Below are 15968 nucleotides of genomic sequence, written 5' to 3'. Positions count from 1 at the left end.
CAATTGAGCATCTCTGGAGAGACCTAAAAATGGCTGTCCACCAACGTTTACCATCCAACCTGACAGAACTGGAGAGGATCTGCAAGGAGGAATGGCAGAGGATCCCCAAATCCAGGTGTAAAAGACTTGTTGCATCTTTCCCAAAAAGACTCCTGGCTGTATTAGATCAAAAGGGGGCTTCTACTAAATACTGAGCAAAGGGTCTGAATACTTAGGACCATGTGATATTTCAGTTTTTCTTTTTTAATAAATCTGCAACAATGTCAACAATTCTGTGTTTTTCTGTCAGTATGGGGTGCTATGTGTACATTCATGAGGAAGAAGAATGAACTTAAATGATTTTAGCAAATGGCTGCAATATAACAGAGTGGAAAATTTAAGGGGGTCTGAATACTTTCCGTACCCACTGTGTGTGTATATATATATATATATATATATATATATATAAACTATATAGATCAGACCAAAATGAGGGACAAATGAGAAGGAAGGAGGGACAGAGACAGAGTCTTTGTTTTAAATCAGGGACAGTTCCTCGAAATGAGGAACAGTTGGGAGCTATGAAGAGTGGTTGCAGATTAATTAAAAAATATGCCTTAGCCTGTATCCTTCATAGATTATTAATAGTTGAACAAAGACATTACATGCTTGCTTTGACATTCCGGAGTTAACAGCTTTCCTAGAAGAAAATCATAAATCACTATTTGTTTTGGCATAACACAAAATGGTTAGAGAACTTAATCACAGTAAGAGCTACAGTATATGGTCAGTCTGGCACTTATGGTACTTACCAAATGGCTGCTTTGGCAAAGAGTATTCACGGGTTTCAGTCTATGGCTAATAAGGTATATCTTATCTTTAGTGAAGGAAATGAAAAAATCTCCTGTCAGCTAACAATAAACTGATTAGATCTCAAATTCCAGTTTTAGTGAGTTAAAATCTGTTATGTCAGATCTCAAACATTCTTTTTTATTTTTTAATAAAATGTAATTTTTTAGCTTTAAAACTGTAAAGTATTATATTTTAATATAGCCAAATCCTGTAAGATTGAGATGCTATTTAGCCAAATAATGAGGATCTGCTGCATTATTGATACATTTAATTGTTATTCTTTCAGGTCCTGGTGGATGGGGAGCTGCCAATAGACTAGATTATTCCTATGATGACTTTTTTGATGTGACAGAGGATGAACTGAGGAAAAAGTCTGCATCTGACTCTACATCATTACTAAGAGTGAAAAGGCAAAAAGTGAATATCCCTGCCACAGATCAGAAAGTGAAGTTTATTTTTAACATAACAGGTTAGTACAGGTTCCATTAGAAACATATTTTTAGATTGACTTATATAACATTTTAATTGAATAAACATGTTTGAATCCTGAAGCAGGAAAGTTACATCAATATCGAAATGAGAAGAAAAGAACATACCTTTTTTTTAAATGTATACTATATTTTATTTTTTTACTGAAGGTAATATCATTTTCTCAGTAAGTGTTCCCCATAGGTTAAACATATTCCATTTGGAGCGAATTATAAAGAATAATAATTTCAGTACTCAATCCATTAACTTTCCTGTTAGTCATTCCATCCCAGGTATTTTTTTTGGTAAGAAACAATTCATTAATGCACTTTTAAATAGGGGAACCTCTTTTTATAGGGAAATATTAACTAATATATGCACATCTGTCTGTGGGGATTAAAGCAGAACTATGGACTCCCATTCTTAAAAATATGTGCTGCAGCACCTTTTTATAAGTGTATCTAAACTTACAGTTTTCTCTTAGCCCCCCTTACAAAGTGTCACAAATACGTGTCCTTCTAGCGCAGCTTCCAGTGATGGGGTGGCAAGGATGCTGCACTACTCCTAAATTTGAAGCAGAGTTGTCACTATCTTTTAGGCAGTGGACTGCTTGAACTACAGTGGGGCGAGAAGATGTTGCAGGGATTGTAGCTATTAGCATTGCCACTGCTGATTCATAAGCCTGTAGCCTGGCATTCAGCACATAACCACACCTAGTCTTGCCCACTGCTTTCTGGGTTGGCAGAACTGCCTTTGCTGCTATCCCACTGTGGGCTGCAGTGTCTGGGAGGGGAGTGTGTGAGACACAAATCAAGGAGAATTTGGCTCAGTCAGGGAAGGTAAAGGCAGTTTTTGTTTACTTTATAAGGGTTTTGCTTCACATCATCCTTGAATTGGGTACTTGTTTTAGCTGTCATAAAGCTGTGATGGTAGTAGTATGTTTAGGAGGATTTTCACCCTTCATCCCTTCATTTTTTAAGCCCCTGCTTACCTGGTGGTGAGTTTTGCTAAGTTTAGATACTCACGGATCCAGCACTGTCCAGCTGAGATCCTCTTCTCTTCTGACAGCTCTAGGTCTGGTGCCGCCATGTTTTCCTGTGATGTCATCAGTGGGCTGCTGGCTGTTGAACATTTTATTTAAAACAAAAAAAAAAGGTAAATATAGGAAAAACAGCCATACTCCTGCAGAGAACCGAGGAGGGGTGGAGAGGAGGGATCATGGTGATTTTGTATGGGAATTAATGGGTAAATGGTAGAACAAGTTTAAAAGATTATTATAGTTTTAAATATTATTTAAAATAATAATTGTAAATATAAACAAAATAATAATAATTATAATAGAAATAATTAATATTTCTAATGGTCCTTTCACACGGCCGCTCCGTGTGTCCGCAAATCATCCAATCCGTTTGCGGATGATTTGCAGACATAATGTAAGTGAATGGCACTGCGGATGTCAGCGGAATACCATCCGCTGACACCTGATTTTCCTCCTGTCAGTTCTGTTCCGTTTTTACGAATGGAACAGAACCCCATTTTTCCTTCCGTGTAAAAAACGGAAAGGAAGGAAAATCGGATGTCAGCGGTGTCATCCGCTGACATCCGCAGTGCCATATACTTACATTATGTCCGCATATCATCCGCAAACGGATGGGATGATATGCGGGCACACGGAGCGGATGACAGAAATGTCATCCGCTCCGTGGAAAAAAAAAAAAAAAAGTCCCGCAGCGGACCTTTCACACGGAGCGGCCGCGTGAAAGGAGCCTAATAGTTTTTTTTCCATTAAAATAAAACATGGATAGTATTGTAATTTTTATCATTATTGTTATTATTATCATAATCACTGTCATCATCATCATTACCTTGTGACTATATGTACCGTTTATTAGTAGAATTCTTTTTAATCTAATATTCTACATGGAAAAAACTGGCATAATTTTTTTAATTCAAATATTTACAAAGTTTTTACCCAAATTGACATAAAAAATATGCTGACTATTCACATTTTTACTGATAGAGTTTGGTAGCCTTGGCTTCACAGCTCTATGCCTTTGCTGGAGAAATTGCTGGCAAGTTCATACAATACAAATCACCGCCTTTTTGTAAATCGGCTTTTACGTGTCACGGCATTACTTTTCAAAACTCAGCATATTGAGAGCAAAGTATGGTATGTAATCCAGTTAAGCATATTCATGCATCATTTCTCTCTGGTTAGTCTGTGTCATACCTCTGAAGTTATCTTAATATTCTTTCCAAAGAGTTGGAGTGATTTTGTCAAACAATAAAAAAACACAGTTGATTTTGAGTTTTTCAGCAATACGTTGTCGTATTTTTATATAAACACGAATTGCATGCTTGAGTTCTCAGGTAAAATGCTTTCAAATTGATTTAGCAGGAGTACATCTCCTCCAGTTTCCTTATAATGAAAAAAATGGAAAATGTGTAGAAATAATACAATAGCCTGAATTAATACAGTTTTAGGCTTACTGGTACTCACCACAAAAAGTTAGCTGTTAAATGTGGCTCTGGTTTTGTTGAATATGAAATACAATGGCACAATTACAAAGTCTGAGCTGCTTATACCCAGCCACGGCCAGTCACAAGCCTGAACTGTCAATCCTAGCTTGCACCAGTGTTTTAAAAGCAGAGTGATTTTTTTTTTTTGTCAGTTAAAGCAAAGTCCCACCTTTTCTTTTTAAGTTTCTTTGTTCCCAATGTCCTTCCGGTGTACAGTCAACAATGGATACTTTTTTTGTTTATAAATACCTTTTTTTATATCTTCGGGCAGCACTTCCTGTCCCGTGCTGCCTAGGTCATGACGTCTTTAGGCGATTCCCATTGACTCCTGTAATATCGGCGTCATCTATCCCAGGAGTCTTTGGGAAGTCTAATGAAATCTTGCGGTATTGAAATACGACATGACAGCATGCAGTAAACGGCGCGGCACAGTGCCACACCTGTTTACCCCTTATGGACTAGAGCAATTTTCAAATTTCTGCTATACGCCTATTTATTCTGTGATAATTTTGTCATTACTTAGTAAAACAACATAATACATACATTTTTTAAGGACAAACAAGGCTTTTTTTTTTTTTGTGGCTATTGTCCTGCAACACTCATTTTTTTTTTCGCAATCCTTAGAAAATTAGACGTAATAAAACTAAACAAGGCATTTTTTCTTTTTTTGTTCAGTGTTAATTTAAACATAAATAGTGTTACTGCACATAAAGTGTGCATTTTATTCTGTAAAATTGTGATTTTTGCATTGAAAAGTTATTTACAACCGAATTAAAGTGTTTTTTTTTTTTTTTTTCAATTTTGCGCTTTTTTCAGTGTGATATGTGTAAATATATGTAAAAGGTGTAAAAATATTATTGAGCAAAGCAAACAAAAACTAACTGTTAGTTAATAAATTAGAAAAACAAAAATCACCAGGAAGTTTACAATTGAATGGAGAAGGAGAATACAGAGTTAATTATTGCTGATTAGAGTAAACTAAGGGGTTAATAAGGGGGCCAACAGAGAAACATTTAATTAGAAAAAAATGTTTTTATTTTTTTTGCTTCTCAAGGTTGCTTTAAGGCTTCATGTACACGGGACATTTGAAAAGCTCTCCTGAACAATGGGACATTGACAGCTAGTAACCAACATTTAAAAACATCAGTTTTGGCGCGTCTACATGCCGCGCTTATGCGTGTTTAGCGGCGTTTGCATTGAAAGGCGTGTTTACATTGTAAAATGGTCAGAAATGGCAGAGTCAGAGAGGCGGGATTATGTTACTCTCTCTGACTCCGCCAATCCAAGCACGCTTTGCATTCAATAATAGAATACATCGCTCACTGTGATTGGCTTAGCGTGGTATACTACGTAGCCGAAGCTACGGTACAGTATACCGGTACAGGATTCCCACACAGCCAGCGCCTTGAGAGATTATACATCTACTTGTAATACTTTTACTTACAATACCTTGGAGATTTATAAGAGAATACATTTACGGTACTTACGGTACCTTGCTGGTGACTAGGGCACAGACAGCCAGGGCTTTCATCGATTACACTTACTTAATTACCTTTGGGATTTTTATGCTCGGCATATATGGTATATGGTGTTGCCTTGCTTTGCTTCGGAAGGGGGGAGGGGTGGTAGTCTTATACGGCGATTATAGCCCAAAACCTATGTTTTAACTTGAAAAGTAGGGGAGTCGTCTTATACGCCCAGTTGTCTTATAGGCCGAAAAATACGGTGTATACAATCCATCAATAAATGATTCAATGTCCGTGAAAAAAAGGGGGGCAGTCCCATACACCAGAAACTCTTCAGTAATTGCCTCTTGTCACCATAGTGCCCTTATCCCCACCTATGGGTGTCTTCTCACCTGCTTGATTGGACCTCACTAATTAAAGGAGGTCTATATGCGCTTTGCAGTGTTATAAGTGGCACCACTCCCACTGGCTGTAAATGCCAAATACGTGGCTCCCAGCAGCTCTCAGCATGGTGTCAATCATAGAGTGAAAAAATGGTGTATGGAACACCGATGCAATTGCGCACAGGCGTAAGTGTATTATTGAAAAAATAAATAAATAAATGAATAAGACTTAATTATTTAAATAATTGTGAGAAATATAAATAAGTTGACGTGAATAATTAATTATATCAATACATAATTACATATAGATCGATACATACATATAAATATATACAAATATAGAATTATAAAATAATAAATATTATAATCGTACTGAGCGGCTCCTCCAAAAGCAACAAGGCTTGAAAAGGCTTCACTTTTGGACACATGGTGTCAATCATAAAGGAGGCAAAAGGGAAAGAATCATAGTGCAAATCGCTAATAAAAAGTTTTTTTTTTTTCCATATAAAAATCCACTCACATTTCATAAGTAAAAAAGAAGCATTTTTACAATACAATCCTCGGCATACACAGTTCCACCTAGTCACAGCGTGATTACATCACCGCCCGCCTCACGCGTAGAGCTCAATGGGCTTTCTCAAAGGTTCAGGCTACTTCCTATAGTATATAGGGTTGAGTAATAGGGATAGCGCGGAAATTTTTTTTCACATTTTTTAAAAAAAAAATAGTCCTGCATAATATTTAACATGAAGATATTTTGGGACTTTATATGTGGGTCAGTCATTTTCTTGAGTAGAAATGTAGATGTAACATACTGTGTTTATTATGAGGTGTTGACCCTGCTCCTTTATTTTATTTTTTTCAGCAAGTGTACCTTTGCCACATAGGAGGAATGATTCTGTGGAATCCGATAACCAGCAGCGCCTTCTGAAAACTTTAGAAACTATAACGAATAGGCTGAAGAGGACTCTTCGGAAGGCCCCCCTTTACTCCTTTCAGTTTTCCTCAGAGATGATTATTGCGGATAGTAACTCACTGGAGGAAGGAAGAGCAGTTTTGTTCTGCAGGCCAGGTTCTGTATTAAAAGGACGGATGTGTGGTAAGGGAACTTGTGTGTTTCTTTTATGTGCAATGTGTTGGCCAAAATGCCATTCCATTTTTTATTACCCACTTCAGCAAAGTACATATAACAGAAAAAAACAGCATTCCTAATATGTTCTTATGACATTGTGAGATTTTAATCATTTACAGAAAAAGCCAAGTAGCATGCTGGAAAAAGGGGTCTTTATTTATTTTTTTAAATACATTTTTATTGGGTTTTCCACAAAGATAACAAACATTGGTTAAAGCATTGGAAATACAAATGCGTATTGCTGAACAAGGTAGCATTGTAGTATATGCAACATTTCTATAGTGAAAGGAAAAAGAAAAAGAAACACACAAGCCACACGGCTTAAGGTGACAATACAACCAGTACCAGAATGAGTAAACTTCACAGTAAATGCAATGCAACAGGAAATGAGCATAATCTAATGCATGTGGGGGCACGCTCTCCCGAGGCACCCTATCGGGAGCACTTTTTGCCCCGAGGAAACGCGCCCGCACTACACCTTTGTAACCTCTACTCAGTAGTGTAAAAGAAAAGAAGGAAGCAAAATAATTACAGAATGCCTCCCATTGGCTCCACCTGTCTCTAAACTGTTTATAGTTTTGTGTAGAACACGATAGTATCTTTTCATATTCATAAGATTCCTTCACAATTTGAATCACCTACTGTCGCGATGGAAGAACATTGCCCTTCCACCTGCGTGCTATTGTTAATCTTGCAGCATACAAGATGTGTTGAACGAATACTCTATGTGAGGGAGGGTACCAATCCATCCCTATGCCCAGTATGGCCTGTTCCACCCGCAGTTTATTAAAGATGCCCGTTATGTCGGCTATCAACCGATGTAGTTAAGCCCAGAAACTCCGTAGGGACAGACAGGACCATAGCATGTGTTGAAGTGTTCCCACTTGGCCACATCCCCTCCAACAGAGATTGGAGGAGCTGATCTGAAACTTAGCTATGGTGTATGGAGTTCTATACCAGCAAAGGTGTATTTTGTGGGAACCTTCCCGGAACGTAGAGCATTTAGTAAGAGTGTAATTCAGTCGGATTGCTTTTGACCATTGTGCTGTGGTGAAAGTCCGTTGCAAGTCCCGCTCCCACTTCAAGTGCGAGGAGGACTTCACAAACACTGATCTATCACGGACAGCATTGTAAAATAAACGAATACCGCGGCTTGCCGCTGCATCAGTAAAGCAGAACTTATATATTAGAGTCGGCAGGGAAACGTGTAATGCCAGTAGAGAGGCCAAGATATGTGTCATTCGTTTGTAGGTCAAAAATTCCCACTCAAAGCTCCCTGAAAGTAAGGAGTTTGGAGCCCCTGTATAAATCTGTCAGAGGGGCTAGGTTATAATGTTTCCAATGGTGCACTTGCAAGTCAGGGGAGATGGTGCTTAGTGCGGTTAATGGAAAAGGTAAAGAGTGTAGTTCTCCCCCCTTTGACATGTTAGTAAGAAAGTATTGCCAAGCTGAAAGTGTAGCTGATATTGTAGGATGGGTCCAATATGAACATTTTGGATGTATCTGGGCAATGACAATAGCATCAGACAAGGTTTCATAGGGTGTGGAGGCCAGTTCCATGGATACCCACAATTGGTATTGGGTGGATGAGAACCATTGCTGGGACTGGGATAGTATAGCCGCCATATGGTAATCCTTCATGTCAGGATGGAACCCCCATGCCACCCGCCAAGACCTGCTTGGTGAGGGTTTTATGGGAGGTTCTAGGTTTACCCCCATCCCAGAGGTATGCGCTTAATAGTTGTTGCAGGGACTTGTAGAAAGTATTAGGGACCAGAATGGGCAGGGCCCTGAAGATATATAAGATTTTGGGTAAAATCAACATCTTAAATGCAGCATTTCTGCCTGACCATGAAATGTAGAACTTCCGCAGTCTAAGTAGGTCTTGGGAAGTTGTCTTAAGCATTGGAGGGAAGTTGTACTTAAATAGATTGGATGGAATAGCCGTCAATTTAATGCCCAGGTAATCTTTAGCTTCAGGCTGCCACTGGTAGTGTACTAAATGTTGGATCTGTAATTGTGTATGAGTGTTAATTGCTATGCCTAATATATTAGATTTAAGATCATTAAACTTGTAGTATGAAATAGATTGGAAATGCTGTAAGACTGCTTTAACATGGGCTAAAGATGACACCGGATCAGTACAGGATAATATAACATTATCCGCAAAAATCAAAATGACGTGGGACACTCCTCCCAGTGCTATGCCACGGATGTCAGGGTGGGATCGCATCCTCTCCGCCAGAAGCTCTATGAGCAAGGCGAAAATGAGTGGCAATAAGGGGCAGCCCTGTCGCGTTCCATTTGTGATATGGAAGTGTTCTGAGAAAAGACCTTCAGTGAATACATGGGCTGATGGAGCAGTATACAAAGCCATTATAGCGTTCAGGACCCTTCCCTGGAAGCCAAAGGTTTCTAAGACCCGCTGCAGGTATCCCCAGTGTTTCCGGTCAAAAGCCTTTTCGGCATCAAGAGACAAGAACACAGTGGGGATACCCGCAGCGTGGACGTGGTGGGTAAGACCAACCAGGCGCCTAGTGGCGTCGGTAGCCTGACGGCCCAACACGAAACCTACCTGGTCAGGCTTAATCAGCCCAGGAAGGAAACGAGACACACGATCGGCTATGATCCTAGCATAAACTTTAAGATCCACATTTAATAGTGAAATAGGTCTAAAGTCCTGTGCCTTGTTTGGTTCCTTACCAGATTTCGGAAGGGTCACTACTGTCGCTTCCAACATTTCAGCCGGAAAATGGGCTTGATCTGACGCTGCTTGAAACACTTTAAGAATGTGAGGAGCGAGAGAGTCAGCAAACAGCCTGTAATATTCTGACGTAAATCCGTCCGGATCGGGGGCTTTACCCTTGGGGAGTGATTTGATGGCCTTACACACTTCTTGTAGAGAAAATGGGGTATTTAACTGGTCCACGTCAGAGAGTCCTAAGCTAGGGAGGGGAATCGAGGATAGAAAATTTTGAATGTCTGTAGCCGACGGTTTTGGGGTGGAGGCATCGTCTCTCAAATTATAGAGAGAACTATAATATTGACTAAAAGCGTCAGCGATATCCTTCGGGTTGGTCAACCTCACTCCAGTAGAATGGTGGAGTAAGTAAGGTACTTTTTGTTTTGCTGTTTGGGTCTTTAACTGGTTGGCTAAAAGTTTACCAGCTTTGTTACCGTGCGCATACTGAGAAGCTTTCAGCCTGCGCATGATGTTGGCATGTTGACAAATCAGAAGGACACGTAGCTCCGCTTGATGGCGCGCGAGCTCAGCCGCGCACGTTGGGGACGGACTCGTTTTATTTTTGCTTTCCAAGGATTTAATAGACTCCAATACAGTGTTAAGCTGTTGCCTTCTCTTTCTCCTCACATTCGCCCCCCTAGACATCAACACACCCCTCATAAATGCCTTATGAGCATTCCACAGTGTAAATGGACAGAGATTAGCAGTGTCATTGAAATGGAAAAACTTCTTTAACGCTGAGAGAGTTTCAGTAACGGCCTCCTTATTTGCCAGAATAGAGGCATCAAAGCGCCATCTATTTGCCTTAGTTGTAAAAGGCATATCTCCAACAGTCATAAGAATGGGGGCGTGATCAGACCATGTTATTGAGCCCACTTTAACACAGGATATCTTTTGTAGTAGAAATTTGTCTGTGAGGAACATGTCAATTCTCGAATATGAGTGGTGAACTTTAGAATAAAACGTAAAGTCCCTTTCGGAAGAATTATGACATCTCCAGACATCATAGAGGTGTGCAGTGGACAAGAACAAGGACAGATCTGTTCGGTATTGGTGCCTCGGTGTACCTCTAGAGACATCCAGTTGGTAATTGGACACTATATTGAAGTCGCCACAGAGGATAACGTGGCCTTTGATGAGAGGAGTGATCGTGCGCCACAATCTTTTGATGTAAGCGGTTTGTCTTGTATTCGGGGAGTAAATAGTGACAATGGTATAGGTAGTTCCATCAATGGAGCACGAGATGACCAGAAATCTACCTTCCGGGTCTGTTGTCTGCGAGAGCAAGGTGAAATTTAAAGTGTCTCTAACAAGAATAGCTACTCCGCACTTCTTCTTAGGGCCACTTGAGTAAAAGACATGTGGAAAATGCTTGATCGATAATTTAGGGTGATTATTCACTACGAAATGGGTTTCCTGTACAGCAGCGATATCACAATTGTGGTCCTTCAGCTCTCTCCAGAGCATGTGCCTCTTATGGGGGCTGTTAAGCCCATTCATGTTGAGCGATAGGAGCTTAAATTACATTGTGCTGCAGGGGATGAGATGGTGTAAAATAGCAGTAGTATGAAGTGCACTTACTCAGTCCCGAGATTAAGCCGTACTCTTGTGGAGATTTGCAGAACAAACCAGGTGGAGCAGTGATTGATCGTAGAATGCAGGTTTGTGCAGCAGGTGAGCGTCCAATTCAGTAGACAGGTGGAGGAGGCTAGCGGGTGCAGTATTGGTGCCGGATAAGAGAAAAAAGAAAAAAGAGTATAGAGAAAAGAAAACAACACAAAACAAAACCGTAAAAAAGTAAAAAAAAAGGCGACACCTTGAGGTAGTCTGTACGGTTATAGAAAACCGCTGTTTTGGGGGTAGTAACGAACAGTGTATAGCCGAGCAAGTCGCCCGGAGCATAGTGGTTGTAAACAGTAGAACCCGGAGGGTCACTAAGAGCATCCTGATAGCAACAAATCAGAGTTTCAGGTCTGGGCGGCTAGGCTGTCTTCCTCTGGCTCGAGTATACCCCACTTCTTGAGTAGGGTTAAACCTTCATCCATAGATGAGATCCTGTGCTCCCTTTCCCCTTTGGTAACCAGAGTTGCTGGATAATTCCACCTATAGGGAATATGGTGGTTTCGTAATAGTGAAGAGGTTGCGTCTCCTGTTCATAGTGAACGCAGAAACATCGGCATAAAAGGTGAGGTTGTTCATAGCAGGTGGTAAATTAGAACCCTTCCTCACCAGCGACATAAACCTTTCTTTGACTGTAAAGAAGTGGATTCTGGCTATAGTGTCCCGTGGAAGCGAGGCTGCGATATGCTTGGGCTTTGGGAGCCTGTGGATCCGGTCTATAGCCAGATCACAAGGTGGGATGTCAGGCATTGCTTCTTGAAAGATGGTGGTCAGGTACTCAGACAGGTCAGGGGGTTTGACTGTCTCTGGGATGCCTCTGATTTTAATATTATTGCGCCTCGAGCCTTCTAAGTCTGCAACTTTGGATTTCAGCCAATCTATATAATTTGCGTGCTAATTGTGGGCATCAACCATGGTGTTGAATGTATCAGCAAATTCCCCCATCTTATTTTCAATTCGTGCGACGATAGTATCTACCGCAGCAACTGCAGAGTTGCACTGGGTCATCAGTTGTAGCATGTCTGCATGAATAGAGCTCCTTTAATAGGGAGTCCATCACAGGCTGGCCAGTAGTGGGAAATGAACAGATAGTATCATGGAACTCCAGGGTGTCATCTGCTCTGCAGGATGGAGTAGGGTCCCCCTCTGTGTGATGTCATTTAAGCTTGGATTTAGCAGGGCTGGAGCATGCAGAGTGGGATGGGAAAGGATCCATGCTGTTAGCAGAGAGATTGGGATCAGGGCTGCTGCTAGAGGCCTCTATTTGTTGTGCAGAATGCCGCCCTGCTTGTAAGGCCTGCTGTGAGGCAGCATGGGGAGAAGCACCGGTGCCATTTTGGCTGTGCTGCCCGCTTGCCGGGCTGAAGAAATTAAGCAGCTTACCGGGCTTCGATCCCCCTTTTCTCTTCCCCGACATGGTGGCTGATCTCCCAGGCATCCGTGGAGTTATGTGGTGATCCGCTTTTGTGACCCTTGGCGTCGCTGTAGGCTCCGGTACGATCGCTGAGCAGGGAGCTGTGATACTATGCGCCCATCTCCCTCGCTGGCCGGCTCCGCTCCGAAAAAGGGGTCTTTATAACCCTAAAATCTGATGTTTAAACAGAAACAAAACCAAACAAATAATAATTAGTACACAGAAGGCACATGTTTATATAAAAAAATAGACGTGCCAAAGGGGGATAGGTAAAACTATGAAGTTCCTTCACCAATAGAATGTTTTGCCTTTAGACTATGAATCTTTAAAGTGGAAGTTCAGCCTAATAACCTAAATTCTCCCCTGCATTCATTAACCACTTCTGGACCGGAAGGTTACACAAACAATACAATAAAAAGTTTGTTAGAAATCTTTGCAAATTTATTTTAACCACTTCTGGACCAGAAGATTTTCCTCCCTTAACCACTTCTGGACCGGAAGGATTTGCCCCCTTAATGACCAGGCCATATTTTGCAATTCAGCACTGCATTACTTTAACGGACAATTGCGCATGCCGTGTGACGATGTATCTAAAAAAATTGATGTCCTTTTTTCCCCACAAATAGAGATTTCTTTTGGTGGTATTTGGTCACCTCTGCGATTTTTATTTTTTGCGCTATAAACAAAAAAAGAGTGAAAATTCTGAACAAAAAAAACAATATTTTTCATTTTTGCTGGACTGTGACATTGCAGCGGACAGAGAGGACCCCTGACAGACATTTTTTACACTTTTGGGGGTCCAGTGACATTACTACAGTAATCAGTGCTTAAAAATATGGAAAACAGAAGTGCCAGCGCTGCTAAACATAATATCTCTCTAATAAATAAACTTTTTAGAACCATCAGATATAAAGGTACCCAGTGCAATTATATAAGTGACTTAGTGCAAATAAGTGCAAGCAAATGTTCACAAATAAATAGGAGTCCTTCAAGTGCTTATTGAGACAATGGAAAGTGCTGTGGTGCTCCAAATCAGTTGTGCTTGTTTTTCTGTGCTCCCCTGTTACTGTAATAATGACACTAGCAGGGAAGGAGTTAACACGGTGGGTGATCAAGGGGTTAAATGTGTACCTAGGGGCGTGTTTCTAACTGTGGGCGGGGCATGGCTTGTGAAATGATCATAGAGACCTGTGTTCCTATATAGAAGGATCACAGGAGCTCTGTGATCATTCCGGGGAGAAGAACTGTCTGCTGTGTTTACAACAGCTGCCCGTCCCTCTCTCCCAGAGGACGATCGCCGGTGTCAGGCGGCAATCAGAGCCGCCTGCCCCATGCACCGGAGTCTCCGCTGATGAGCGATCTGCAATTTTAAGCGGGACTGCGACATTGCGGCGGACAGATCGGACACCTAACTGACATTTTTGACAGTTTTGAGGGTACCAGTGACATTACCACAGTAATCAGTGGTAAAAATATGCACTGTTGCTATAATAATGACACTGGCAGGAGGGGTTAACACCAGGGGTGATCAAAGGGTTAAATGTGTCCCTAGGGGCTGCTTTCTAACTGTAAAAGGGTTGTACTCACTGGATGAACACAGAGAACTGTGTTCCTAAATAAGAGGAGCACAGGATCCCTGTGTTCATTACTGACAGAACAGCGGTCTGCCATGTTTATAAAGCAGCAACTTTTGAATTGCTGCGATTCTGCCAGCGTCCTGAGATGCCAATATATGAACAGAGCCTAATGGTAAGCATACTTAGCTAAGACTACAAAAGCTTTTAGGCAGAAATGAAAAAGCACAGAATTAGTACAACAATCTCCAAATATTTTTGGTGGTTTATCATCCGTAATGGATCTGTTTTTCCTTTGGCAGCTTAGGGTTCTGGACAGTTAGTTCTGAGCACACCTAATATGAAACATACCCTTTATTTGTAAAATGTGTCCAGTGTTTCAAATGATAGAATACTTTATAAAAAATCATAATACAATAAATAAATCATTTTAATATGGTAAGAGGATATCTGTTTAAACAGCCTCTAATAGGATGGACTTAAAGTGTTATTAAACCCACAACAGTAAAATCAGTCTGTATATGCAGTAAAGCATGGTTGTTATACTCACTGTGGAAGTTTAGGGGTTAATACTGTGCATTGTGTCAAAAGGCTGTTTGAGCTTGTCTTCTCTGATTCTCCCCTTCTTCCGTCTCCTGATAGTACAGAACCTTGGGGGCACTCTGCACATGCTCAGTTTAGTGTGTATTGCTAGAGAGTTTTTGGGGTTTTTATTGGTAGGGTGCATGTGATCAGCACAGGGCCAATCAGCATTGTCCAGACAGAGGGTCAGGAGTCATGCAGCCTCATAGGACAGTCAGAGGAGAATGAAAACTCCTCCTACAAGCTCTAACCAGTGCTTGACATGACATTGATATAAGTGACAAGACTGCTATATACTACTGATGAGAATAGGTATTTAGCAGTTTATATTTATTATTATACAGGATTTCTATAGCGCCAACAGTTTGCGCAGCGCTTTACAATATGAGGTAAGACAATACAGTTACAATACAATTCAATACAGGAGAAATTGGAGGGCCCTGCTCGTACTAAAATAATTAAATTTCCATGTTGTGTGTACTGTGGGAGACCAGATATACTGAATGCAGAGTTCCGGGTTTAGTAACACTTAAAGTGTATTTCGGTATTATTGGGCTGGTTGTCAGAGCCACCAGCTGTGGGAATAGATACCTTTCTCCTCACGTCCCTCAAAGAACACAGATGGAAGATTACTAGAGGTCTTCAATATTTGAACTGAAATCATTTTTCTTTCTATGGAGTATTTTAAAGGCATTCTTCTTGATAGTTACTGCAGAAGCATTGTTACAGGACTCATCTCCTATTAAAGTTCAGGAATGAATGGGTATATGGCCTGGCGTTATTCGAGTGGGGTGAGTGCATGCTCTTTGTACATTACAGGCTTAAACAAGAAGCAATAAAGTGTTTATAGTAAGGTCACAATAGGAAACCATGAACATAAACCCGCTTTCCCAGTAAGCCATTCTTATCCATGCTTGGATAAGGGTCTGGTATGTCCACAGAGTGGACATCATATACCGTCCTTAAGAACAAGCCGCTCATGTGCGCCCACAGGGGCGTGCATCACAACAATCAGTGGTGTGGTGTTTCTCTCAGACTGACCGCATCTCTTATCACGGTAAAGAGCCTATGCGTAGGCTATTTACCATGAGTGTCCAATCACAGCTGATCACAGTGTAAATAGGAAGAACCAGTTACCGACATTTCTCTTCTCACGCTGACAGCTTGTGAGGAAAGGAGAGTGATAAGTGGCTTTGCTCAAGTAGGACATCTGCACTGATAATCAGTGCCGCCCC

General features: G+C 40.9%; 1 protein-coding gene across 3 annotated transcripts in view; it reads left to right on the top strand.

Annotated features, from left to right (window-relative positions):
• Positions 1 to 15968, top strand: part of SVEP1 (sushi, von Willebrand factor type A, EGF and pentraxin domain containing 1) — a 573162-nt gene that overhangs the window by 305611 nt on the left and 251583 nt on the right. For all 3 annotated transcript variants that reach the window (XM_082255001.1, XM_082255000.1, XM_082254999.1), the window contains exons 15-16: positions 1118 to 1300; positions 6534 to 6767. In XM_082255001.1, coding sequence (XP_082111127.1) covers positions 1118 to 1300; positions 6534 to 6767 — 417 coding nt within the window. The remainder of the gene's footprint in view (positions 1 to 1117; positions 1301 to 6533; positions 6768 to 15968) is intronic.

The sequence above is a fragment of the Pelophylax lessonae genome, assembly GCF_965119305.1.
Source record: "Pelophylax lessonae genome assembly, chromosome: 1".
In the NCBI taxonomy this organism is placed as follows: Eukaryota; Metazoa; Chordata; class Amphibia; order Anura; family Ranidae; genus Pelophylax; species Pelophylax lessonae.
Note: the sequence above shows the minus strand (reverse complement) of the source record. Positions and strands in the feature narration are given on the sequence as shown.